At 38.5% G+C, this 11,914-nt stretch overlaps 1 protein-coding gene across 2 annotated transcripts; it reads left to right on the top strand.

Moving 5' to 3' along the window:
- Positions 1-2,486: 2,486 nt before the first annotated feature.
- Positions 2,487-11,282, top strand: CYBRD1 (cytochrome b reductase 1; the record flags this gene model as incomplete). Of its 2 annotated transcripts, none has more annotated exons than XM_079538762.1 (4): positions 2,487-2,691; positions 8,156-8,364; positions 10,638-10,792; positions 10,982-11,282. In XM_079538762.1, 4 exons carry the CDS (start codon positions 2,487-2,489, stop codon positions 11,280-11,282), a joined length of 870 nt encoding a protein of 289 aa, XP_079394888.1. The 2 variants fall into 2 exon arrangements, with proteins under 2 accessions (XP_079394888.1, XP_079394889.1); XM_079538763.1 differs by having other exon boundaries at positions 2,505-2,691; positions 10,988-11,282.
- Between the last annotated feature and the right edge of the window lie 632 nt (positions 11,283-11,914).

Consider the following 11,914-nt stretch of genomic DNA (forward strand, 5'->3'; position numbering starts at 1 on the left):
TTTACTGCCTTTTATGTTTTATTTATTTTATGTGCATATATGAAAAAGGCACTTCTCTGAATTTCCCCACGCCAGATTTCACAAATTGCTCAGTCTGAATCAAAGCCACCAGATACTCGGTCTGATTGCTGTGTGCAGCCTGTCTCATACGTGGCAATTCCACGTGGTATATTCATTAAAAATATAAGTGAACAAAACCAACTAGTAGAAGTGAAAAAACAACTCACAAGCTCCCAACCCACTTCATGATCATAAAGATTAACCATGCAAATAACCAAATGGAGAGTGACCAAATACAAGCCAAAGGTGCCTCCACAAGCGTCACTTTTGGAGGGATGGCCAATATCTGATTTCTCCCCACTACCACCACTGTCATGTTCATTTCATGAGCATAATCATTCCAAACCCAGCTATTTCTTTTCCTGGTAACCTTTACTACTGAAGTGTTCATTTTTGCAGCTGATGCAATAGGGAAGGGCTGTAAAATTATATATAAAAACAGCATTTGCAAGATTATATATAAACTGTAATGCAAAATAAAAAGTAAAATAAAATTGTGGAAAGAAAATACAAAAAAAAAAAAAAAAAAGCAGAAAGGAGATGTAAGAAGGTAATGAAACAACAGTAGAAATAAAGAATAGCAGCAATGCTCTACTTCCACCCTACCTTCATTTTCATTTAATGTCTAGGAAAAAGGCACCTGTCCATTATGCTACTACATAAATAACAGGGAGATAGAAGAGTAGAAACTACTACAAAATCTATCGGAAATGATGCTGAGGCAGAAATTTCTATTCTGAGTGTGTATGGGTTAATTATTTCTAACTAAATTCCTTTCATTAGAAATCTGTCACCTCAGTCAGTGATGACAAATGGAAACTACCATGAAAAAGAAAACTCTATAGCCTAACTGAAAAGTAAGGTTACAAGGACAACTGCTTGTCAGGTACAAGAAGTTGAGTGCTTGGGGAAAAATGGCACAGAGCTGTTTTTCATGATACTCCTTATCTCCTTTCCATCCCTCTTCTGATGTCTGCAAATTATTTCATATAGCAATTACTGTGAAGTCATAAGTCAGGATATTTATTAATAAAAGTTGCTACATGAAAGCAAACTGAAGAGACTAAAAAGATACTTAGTAAGGAGAAGTGCAGTTTCCAGATGGTCATGAATCATCTCTGGCCAGTGTAGATAGAGGGAAGCTGGAACACTGAGACTACTCAAAAGCTGATTTCAAAAAGGCAGAGTAACCGTTTTGCTCGTCTTCAGAAGTATTGTGCAATCTTAAATAATATTTCAGACAGAAGTGGTGACAGCAAAAGGAGAAACTTTCCCAGATTGGAATATAGCAGAACATTTTTATGGGAGGTGTGCAGTTGATGATTATATAAGCCCCATCACCATTTCTGACATTTTTATGACATACTTAGTCTTCCTTAGTGGTATTTCATGCTCGTTTCTGTTTGGATTATTTAAAACAGTTCTTTCCAGAGCAAGGCATTTAAACTTACCTAGAATACTGCTTATTAAATACTGCAGGTACCATCCACAGTATCACCTCTGTAGCTTTCAAAAATTTGCTGTTCTTCCCAGTGACTATTATTTTGAAGCTGTTGTGACTTGCAATAGTCTTCTAAATCAACAATCATACATCACTGCCCATCTGGTGAAAAATGCAGCAATTTATGGTGACCAAAAGGCAGCACAAACTTCGATGAAGATTATGGGCTTTGTGTAAGAAACTCGATCACGGTAAATACACAGTATGTTCCATCCTGAAAGCTCACACATTGACATTTTCATTCAGAAACAGGAGAGATGTTTATGTTAAATGTTAGAACTCTTTGAAAGCCATTTAAGAATAGAGAATGTAGAACAACTGTTCCTGAACACTTCTACAAGTAGGTCTCAGATGTGACTAAGTCGCCAAAATTTGGCAGGTTTTAATAGAATGATGCCCAAACATTCCTACAAACTTAGCGCAGCATCTATGTAAGAAACCGGGTCAATAGCTGTTTTACAGCAATCGAGGAATCCAACATGAGTTGAAGGGGATGACCATGACAAAAACCATGCTCCGAGAACAGTACACCCATGTCTTTAAGCACGCTCAGCGGCTGCACTTTCCGTGCTGCGTCTTCTCATCCAGCAGTACTTCTGGTTTATCTCTCGGTGCTTACGGCCGCGCTGCGTTATCTCTGCAGCGGCGCTGGAGGCTCCCATCGGCGCCCTGGCTCACCGCCACAGCCACGTGCTCAACGCCCCGGGCACCAAGAAGGAGCGGGCGGAGCCCCGCGGACAGGTCCACTTGAGCTCGAAGGACTGCGCAAGGCTGTACAAAATACTTGTAAATAACAGCGTGGCAACGGCCAGCTGGCATCAAGCGGCGAGGGGCGGCGCCGCCCGGGCACGGGGCCGAAGGAGGGCGTCAGCGAGGGCGTCAGCGAGGGCGTCCGCCTTGCCCCTCCCGCTCGGAGCTGGCGGCGATGCGCGGGGCTCGGAACATGGAGGACTACGGGCTCTTCCTCGCGCTGCTGGGCTCGGCGCTGCTGGTCGGCTTCGTTTCCGTCGTTTTCTCCCTCGTCTGGGTCTTCAGCTACCGCGAAGGGCTCGGCTGGGACGGGGGCTCAGCGGAGTTCAACTGGCATCCCGTCCTCATCGTCACGGGCTTCGTCTTCATCCAGGGCATCGGTGCGTGAGGGCCCGGCGGGGCGGCGGCGGAGCTGGGGCCGCGCGGGGCCGGGGCGCTGCGCGGGACGGGAGCGGCGGGACCGGGGCCGGGGCGCTGCGCGGCGCGGCGCTGCCGTTCGGGAGAGCGGCGCTCGCATCGCGACGGGACAAAGAGTCCCTTGTCGCGAGCTTGTAGCGGTGGTTTGGGTTGATTTGGCTTCTTTTTCGTGTTTTTTTTCCTCCCTTCAAGCACTTGTTTACCCTGGCCTAGGGTTTCCTTGCACTTTGAGAAAGTCTTGCGAGGTGTGTTTTCCTAGTCAGCCTGAATTTATGCGAGCTGGGAATCGAAACGCCAGCAGTGCTGCCCTAGGAAACTTTCACTCGTTTGGCTCCGTCCCTTCTGGCTCGCTCCCCCGTCTCAGTTCAGCACCAGCGCAGCCAGACCCAGGAGCAGGGCTTGTGCCAGAGGAAATGCAGCACCAAGTACACCGCTGAAATGCATTTCATCAGCCCAGAAGCTGTATAAACTCTTTTGCAAAATATATATTTACAATTCGTACTTAATTCTGTTGCTTGAGTAACATAAAATGGTTATGATGAGGCCGGGGGACATTTTTATAAAGTGTATGAACTTTTGATTGCGCAGCGTTCAGCCTTGGACTGTCAGCGTTTCCCACTACATGTGCTATGTGCTCACTGTCTGTTTTCCATCACACGCCCTTCACATGTTAGGTCTTACGGGCAAGGGTTGTTCTTTGAGGCCGACGGGAATGTTGCAGTTTGAACGACATGCTTTTGCTTTTAGTAGAACAGCTAAATCCAAGAAATTGACTGACTTGCACACAATGCCACTGATTAATGGTTTGAGGTGAGGAAAGAAAACTGGCGGTGTTCTCAGTAAAGTTTAAAAAGCAGATAATGGTAGTGCCCCAGAAGTACTAATCCTGAAATTTGAGTTAGTATTTACACTAATTGCATGAAAACTAATGGGGAAATTTGGCAGAGGTAACAGCTTCCAACGGTGTTTTCTGATAAAGTCATTCATTCTGGCTAGCTTCACTGATAAGAGAACATGTGAAGAAACAGCACCAATTATCAAAGAAAGGCAGATGAAAGTTGCAGAGAATGGTGGAAATTCCTTCACAGCTTCACCACTGACTTCTCTGGAGAGAAGGAGCAAGGAGATGATTTTACTCTTCTTAAGTAATGAAGAACCTCTGGAAATCTGAAGTATTTTTTTCTGTGTAACAGGAGTAATTAACTTAGAATTTCATTGTTAGCAACCTTATTTACATTTGCTTCACTGCTGAATGACATTTTGCACTCATCCAGCCAGGAAATGTGTCCAGCACATCTGGACATTCATTCCAGCAAGTGCGTTGTTTGGATCGCGCGTACGGCCGCTCACTCTGCAGCAGGAGCCCTGCCAGGGCTGGAAGGAGCAGGGCGGGTGGCTGCTGAGCTCTGGCTAGGCAGGGAACTTGGTCATTTGAGCACACACCACAAACTTAATATTTTCAGTGGCAGCGAGGTATGTTCTGAGCTTCATGGCTTCAAGTTACAAAGAAGTTTTGAGCAATAAACAACATTCTGAAGCTGGCTTATATAATATTGCTTAGGTCACGTAAAGTGTAACTTCTGGTTATAAATAAGCAATGAGAAACACCTGTTGACTTCACTAAATACAACTTCTTGTGATCAACTACTGAGCTTTTTCTTTTTATAAACAGAATTTTTTAAAATCTTGTTTGTTTGTTTGTTTTGCAGACAATAGGGGGAGGTTTTCTGCAGAATTTTCCCCTGCTCTTTTATTTCCTCTGAAACTCAGCTTACCCCTGTTTCAGAATTAATTAGTTGCCACAAGCCTTGTGTAGGTATTTGTAACATAAAGGAAAGTTTATCATGGCTCAAACAAACAAACAAATCAAACCAGGAATTCACTGATAGAAGAGCATTATTTGGAGTAGGAATCCAAATAGGTAACACGAAAAGCAAAGCTGGAGACTGATGGAAAAATCCACCATTGAATTCAAAGTCATTTGGATGAGGCTGAGGGATAACACGTCTTTGCACACATGCAAGAAAAAGAAGCCCTTAAGTAGCTAAAAGTAGAAAGGAATAGCTGAATAAATACTTCGGTTAAACTTGTGTGCAAGATTTGAAATAGTAACCAAATCACCTGTTTCTTCAGTTCATTAAAGCCTGTACAAAGGATAGAACTGTACTGCTGGTCTGTGGGAGGTAGAAGAGGTGACTGTAATAACATGCATATGGGGAATCAGACACGCCCTGACAAAATATGTATCTTATCAAAAAGCTGTAGGCACAACAATGTAAGTATTAACTATTTATAGATAGGTACCTGTATATAAGTTATATCTGATAAAACCCTGTCAGTGCACAGTCATTGTCCAGATGGTTTTCCAAAGTGGTGATAATACAGGTAGTAAAAATCTGTGTGCATATTTGTACCATGACTATTTTAAAGATTAAGATAGGAAAAATGTGAACAAAATGATTTTAAGAAGGGCTTGAAGAAATAGTATAGTGTGATAGAATGGAGTAAATTAGTAAATTAAGAATTTTGCTTTCTTTTTCACATGTAAAGGTTTTTCATAGATATCAGGGCTCCAAAGCAACACCTGCATGCTGCTTCATGTTTGGCCTGCAAATGATAACAGTTTGGTCCCCTCTCAAAGGATTAATGATGAGAGCCATCGTGATGTAATACAGAATAAATGATTTTCAGTTCATCACTAACCTATTAAATTCCCACTAGAGAGGCTAGTATTTGGTCACCAGTTGTGACCAAGTGGGTTGTGAGAAGCATGCAGTCAGAGAGGAAGTGGAAATGGTGCTGGGGAAATAGGACCTTGTCTTTTGGCAACAGTAAACAGTCAGATCTGCTCAAGTTAGGATGCATAACTTTACTCACTGCCCTTACTGAGAGGGAATCACAGCAAAATGTACTATCGTGTATTCACCCTGGGCTACAGCATGCAACATTTTAATGTGTGGTATTGCTAACAGGTCTCCAAGCCATTAGTCTGTATTCCTTGTTTTTCTGTCATACTGTTTCCAAGAGGGAAACAGACAAAAAAAAATTTCACGGTCCATAAGAGATCTAAGATTACATGGGTGACACTGTGAAGTTTGATAGTGCTTTTGGAAGTTAAACCAAATTACTATGGAATCTTATACACCAAAGAAAAAAATTTAGCATGGACACAATCCTTTGAGAACCAAAGCTGTAAACTGAGACCAAGATCTGTTCAGGTCAATTTGACTTCAAGATACATAGAGTCCAGTACTCCATTCCACTTGAAATAAGTTATTGACAATACTCTGGGCCGTAATTTATGAAAAGCGAGAAAGGAAGACTTCTAGGATACAATATCCTCACAGAATGTTGAAGCCTGGTTGGGACCAGTTGTACAAGATTAGAAATCATAATCGTTAATACTAGGTTAATTGCCTGATGCAGGCAATTATTTCAGTATTAACAAGATATAAGATTATCACATACATTTTGTGGAACTGTTGGAGGTGGTCTTAAGCTCAAGCTGAATCACGGAAATCAAATTATGTCATATAGTACTGCCAGTCATAAGTTCTGCCAGACTGTCTTAAAACAAGGCTATCTTCCTAATTTTTTTATGCTGTGCTATTTCCACTTTTTAAAAGTAGAAAGCTGAGAACTACCTAAATGCTGTATGTATTTAAATATTCTAAGGAAGCTTTCATTCCAATATTATATTTTCACACAGCATGTGAAAGCAAATATTGATTTAAAATCTACTTGTGGACTGGAAATTCCATTTGTGAACAGTGTTTTCTGTGTGAACTATTTAATGGAGTGCTGTGTTTCCTGTCATACATCCAAGTCAAAATACGTATATCTAAATAAAACTTTAAAATCAATTTGTCATTTTTTATTATTATTTGTTGTAATGTACAGAATTAATATCCTTTTCTTTTTTTTCCTTTTTTTTTCTTTTTTTGCATAAAAAGCTAGAGTTACAGAGAAGCAATGAGGAAAGTACATGAGAATTACTTAAGTAAATACCTAATCTTTGCACTTACCAGGTAATACATATTATTTTCTAGTGAGTGTTTGAAGAGAGAACTTATTCTAAAATCTGAAATATATTCTTATTCATTTCCTTTAGTATTGCTAATTATATAGTATTTGGATATCATTTTATAAGAAGAAATCTTAAGTAAGGATTTGATTAATCAGATGAATGGAGATCATCATTTTTGCCCACTCAAGGCATTATGGATGGGAAGAACAGCTTTTACTGGTCAAGGACCAGGCATGATCATAAGTATTTGTCCCCTGTTATCTTAATGTACTTATGTGCTCTCACACATTCAGAAACTGTACAGACTTGTATTGAGAAATACGTGGGGCTTCAGTGATCTGGTCTAGTCTGCGTGCTTACACAACAGGCAGGAGGTCAGTAGTGGAAGGAAAGGAGCAGCAAGGACCCTGAAGAAAGAGCTTGGCAAGAAGGTCTCTGTGCTGTTACTATTCTTATGGGCCATTTGGAGTCAGATCACTGGAAATTGTTGTTTTGTTCACACTGGTCAAAATATGGTATGTTAGTGTCACATATGCAAACACAGGCAAAAAATGTGCATTGATCTAACAGTGCTTCAAGAGTTGTAGCTGCCAAATCTTTTTGTTTCTTCAGTTGGACTACAATTCTCTGATGCTGAGTAGTCTTTTTCCATTTAAAGTACTCCTACCAATATTAATGTAACAACACAGCTATATAAATATCACAGAATCATAGAATGGCTTAGGTTGGTTGGAAGGGGCTTTAAAGATCACCTAGTTCCAGGTGCCACAAGCAGGGTTGCCAGCCACTACTTCAATCTGTCCAGGGCCTCATTCAGTCTGGCTTTGAACACCCTCAGGGATAGGACATCCACAAGTACTCTGGGTAGCATATGCCAGTGCCCTTCAACCCACAGAATCATACAGTTGTTTAGGTTGGATGTAAGTAGCATTACCCAAATTTGCAAAGAGAATAAATATTTTTAAAAAATACTGCACGTCTCAGTTTGTTATCTCCTGAATATAAGAATTGGGCCTTGTTCCTCCAATGTGACTAGCAGTAGAAAAATCAAAACCCTATGCAGACTTTCTGTTACATCAATTTAAGAAACAAGGAAAAAACGACACCAAGTTGTTTACTGTTATTTTTTTGAAACACACTTGGATTTTTCAAAAATAGAGGAATACATTTTCTAAAGGTAATAATTTAAGGCCTCAGTTGTGTATTTGGAATGTTAGTCTGCATAAGAAAAAAAGCTTTTTAATAATCATTTGTGTAGTTCTAATAATCTTTCATAATCTTCTAAAAGATAAAAAGTTTGGCTTGCTCTTACAGTAGAACTATATGAATGATACATAATTATTAAAATCTTAGAGAAGTTACACTATAAGGAATAAAATCTTTTTTCTGTTCTTTTTCAGCCATTATTGTGTACAGGTTGCCATGGACCTGGAAGTGCAGCAAACTTCTAATGAAGTTCATACATGCCGGATTAAATACCATAGCTATGATTCTTGCAATTGTTTCTATGGTAGCTGTGTTTGACTACCACAATGCCAGGAGCATCCCCAACATGTACAGCCTGCACAGCTGGATTGGGCTGACTGCTGTTATATTGTATTCTCTTCAGGTCAGAATTTAATTGTGTTTATAAACCAGTTGTAAAATTAATGAATGTATTGAGTAATTCAAGTACAATAGGCTCTAAATAATAAGACTTGTATTCTAGAATGCACTCTATTTTATATTCTGTGATTTGACAAATCATCATGTAAATGAGCAATTACTGGATCCCTGACTTCAAAGAAAAATGTATTTTAAAACGTATTTTGTTTACTCACTGGTTTTATTTATTGTGATTCAATTTGTTGGCAGCATATTTAAGCACAGAACTTTTACTGAGGAATTCTCAAACAAAGTAACTTTTTTTTTCTTTTTCTAGTTAGGATAATTTTAACTTTTCATTTCTTGGCCTCAGGACTTGTCTATAACCAGAACAAGTGCAGCAGGGAGCAGAGCAGATCTCATTTATTACAACAGGAAAAATGGCATTGATAAGTGTCCATGTGCATGTTTTTAACTGTTCCTATTGCCAGAAAATTAGATTTATCTTATCTAAACTGAGCTAACTTGTTATGTTTTGCATCTGATACAGAAGGAGAGCAGGGATGCCCCGGTATGTAGCACACATATACAGGTGTGATGTTTTAGCACATAAAATTCTGAAGTCTCTCTGTTGTATTAATTACACTTTAGAAATAAAAAACAATCAACCAGGAGGGAAATCCTACATATGGGGCATATAATAAATCAGCTTTACAGTCCAAAGCAATTCTACTAAACTGGGAGATCAAGACCAGAGTTATCTCAATGCTTTTTATTCAGTTTTAAAACCTTGCACACCAAGAATTTGCACTTTTAACTTCCAGGGTTTTTTTTAAACTTCATTCCAAGAAATTGTATTTCAGAAGTGAAGGCAATTTGTGTTAGAGTCTCTTAAATCTTAATGGAGGAGGAAAAGCAGTAAACAATTGCTTTTCCTTGTCTTCCTTATTAACATCTTTATTGAATGCATACTGAGAAAGTATTTGTAATGATAACCTACATGATTTAGCTGAAATTGCATCTTTTTAAAGTTGAAGCCGCTTTTTGCTTAAGTTGCATTGTTTTTAGTAAATGAAAGCTCAAACAAGTGAGTTTATTTAAGAGAGTTAGCTCTGTGTGGTCAGGTTCAGACTTTAAAATGAATATTAAGAAAAATGGAAGAAACATTTGTCTTACCTAGCACAGCCCTTATTGGAAGTGTTATTTACTTTACATTTATTTATTTTTATTTACTTTAAATAATAAAAGTATAGCACAGACTTCTTTAAATAAAAATTAATCTAGCAAAACTCTAAAATTACCATTGAAAACTTGTTGTAATTAAAAAAGAAACTAAATTTTGAATACAGCATTTATTTTGTTCCTTTAAGAAATGATGCTTAACTTCTTAGCCAAATGAAAAGAAAAAAATCATAATGACCTGGTTATCAAGCACAGACCGTACTTAGCTAAGGGATTTGGGTTCTGGATTTCTATCCTTTACTGCTCAGGCAAGGAGGTACAGGAGGTACAAGGAATAGTGCTGAAATAACAGTGTTTTAACACCTAGGAAAAAAAAGAAGGCATATTGCAGCACTGATAATCATATACTTCATACTTTTTTTTTTTTAAATGCAAAAAAAAAAAAAGAAACAACAACAGAAGAAAATCTGGAAAAGTAACTTGAGCGCCTGTGGCTGAACCCATATGACGTGGTGGTGTTCTCTTCCACCACAGAATTAAGACTGATGGGAGGACCTGTGGCCCTTGAACAACCCGACACTACCCACACACATCCTCATTTTAAATGCCAACAGACCTCTGCCCTTCTAGAGGAGTGTAGTTTAACTTACTTAAAGCCCTAAAAGGATGAAATCTATAGGCCACTCAAGACAAAATGTTAAACTCCATTCTGATCTTCATTTACATACAAATCTGAACAGAAGGGGAGAAAAGGACTTAAAATTGAAGGGACTCTGAAAATGCAGTCACCCATTTAGTATCTCATTTACATTACTGAAACTGAAAAGTTATCTTTACAGTACTCACATTGGTAGCAATTTTAGCATTAGCAGTATGTTTAAATACTGGTATGAGGTGGAATTATTTTAAAAATATTTTTATGTCTGCTTTCCAGACGATGATCCTGAATGATTGCTTTGGTTTTGTAAGAATACATTAAAAAATAAAAATACCAATTCCTCTTAATATCTTAACTGAAAGTATATCAAAACTGAATTTTTTTATGATTTCAAGTTTGCTTCAGAAGTACAGCTTGTTTCCCATAAGGCTTTAACTATGAATTTGTTTTGTGTTTAGCTTTTCTTAGGTTTTGCTATCTTCCTACTCCCATTTGCTCCAGTACCTCTCCGAGCAGCTCTCATGCCAATACATGTTTATTCAGGGCTCCTCATCTTTGTAGCAGTGATTGCATCAGCTCTCATGGGAATCACAGAGAAACTTCTATTTGCACTGTAAGCATTCATTTTTCACTTGTTTATTAAGTTTATTCATTGCATACTGTAATTCTCTTTGTGCAGAATAATGACAATCTGGTATTGGGATAGCACTTTGTTTTAAAAAGACCTCTTACCTATTAGGAGACTACTGGTTTAGACTCAAATTGTCTTTAAAACAATTGTCTTTTTTTTCTCCTTCCAAAGGAATAGTACTGTGTACAGTACATCCCCACCAGAGGCGATTTTTGTCAACTGTCTTGGTCTCTTGATTGTCATATTCGGTGCACTTATTTTGTGGATGGCAAGCAGGCCCCAGTGGAAGCGCCCACCAGAAGAGAATGCTAAAGTTCAGCGGCCCAATGGTGGGGCTCCTGAAGGCATGGAAGCAGAATCCACAATGACAGATGGCAGCAATGCAGACAAATCTGATGTGGGGTTCAACAGTGAAGCAGCCAGAAAACGACACTTCAAACTTGATGAAGCAGGGCAACGATCAACTATGTAAAGAAAATATATACAATAACAGTACTGCTATACCACAAAAAACCTGTTCCTTCCAGTTTAGTTATATGCATATATACTATGTTTCCCAAATACACTGTATTGGTTCATAGTCAGTCCTCTCTCAAAAAAATTGAGAGCATGGATAGCATCACATATTGGGAAAACGTTTTCCATATCACTCCTTAAATTAACATGTCTAAGAGTCATGAAGAGTTATTGAAACTAAATTCAATTTTGATAGATTTTTAAGGTATGAGAGAAATATTGTGAAATATACCAGAAAACAGAATTTAGCCATTAGCACATAACTTTTTTGCTAATGTTCACTTTTCTGAAGTTGTGATCTATCACATTGATTAAACCCCTCACCAACTGCTAAGATCTGCATTGAGGTTACTCAGCACTTGGCTGAGATGCACTATAAAATCTTTTAATCTAAAATTTTGAATTCAAAGAAATTAGCAGCTTGCCTGATATCTTCATGAAGTGTTCTGCATTTAAAGCCAGCTCAATTTTTATTTTTATTTTTTAAATCTGAATGTATCTGTTGACTTTTTTTTAAAATCAGCTTCACCAAATATATTGTATACATAACATATCATTGTTGAAATCGTAAAAGATCCAAGAGTCTGA

Source organism: Tetrao urogallus (assembly GCF_951394365.1).
Source record: "Tetrao urogallus genome assembly, chromosome: 8".
In the NCBI taxonomy this organism is placed as follows: domain Eukaryota; kingdom Metazoa; phylum Chordata; class Aves; order Galliformes; family Phasianidae; genus Tetrao; species Tetrao urogallus.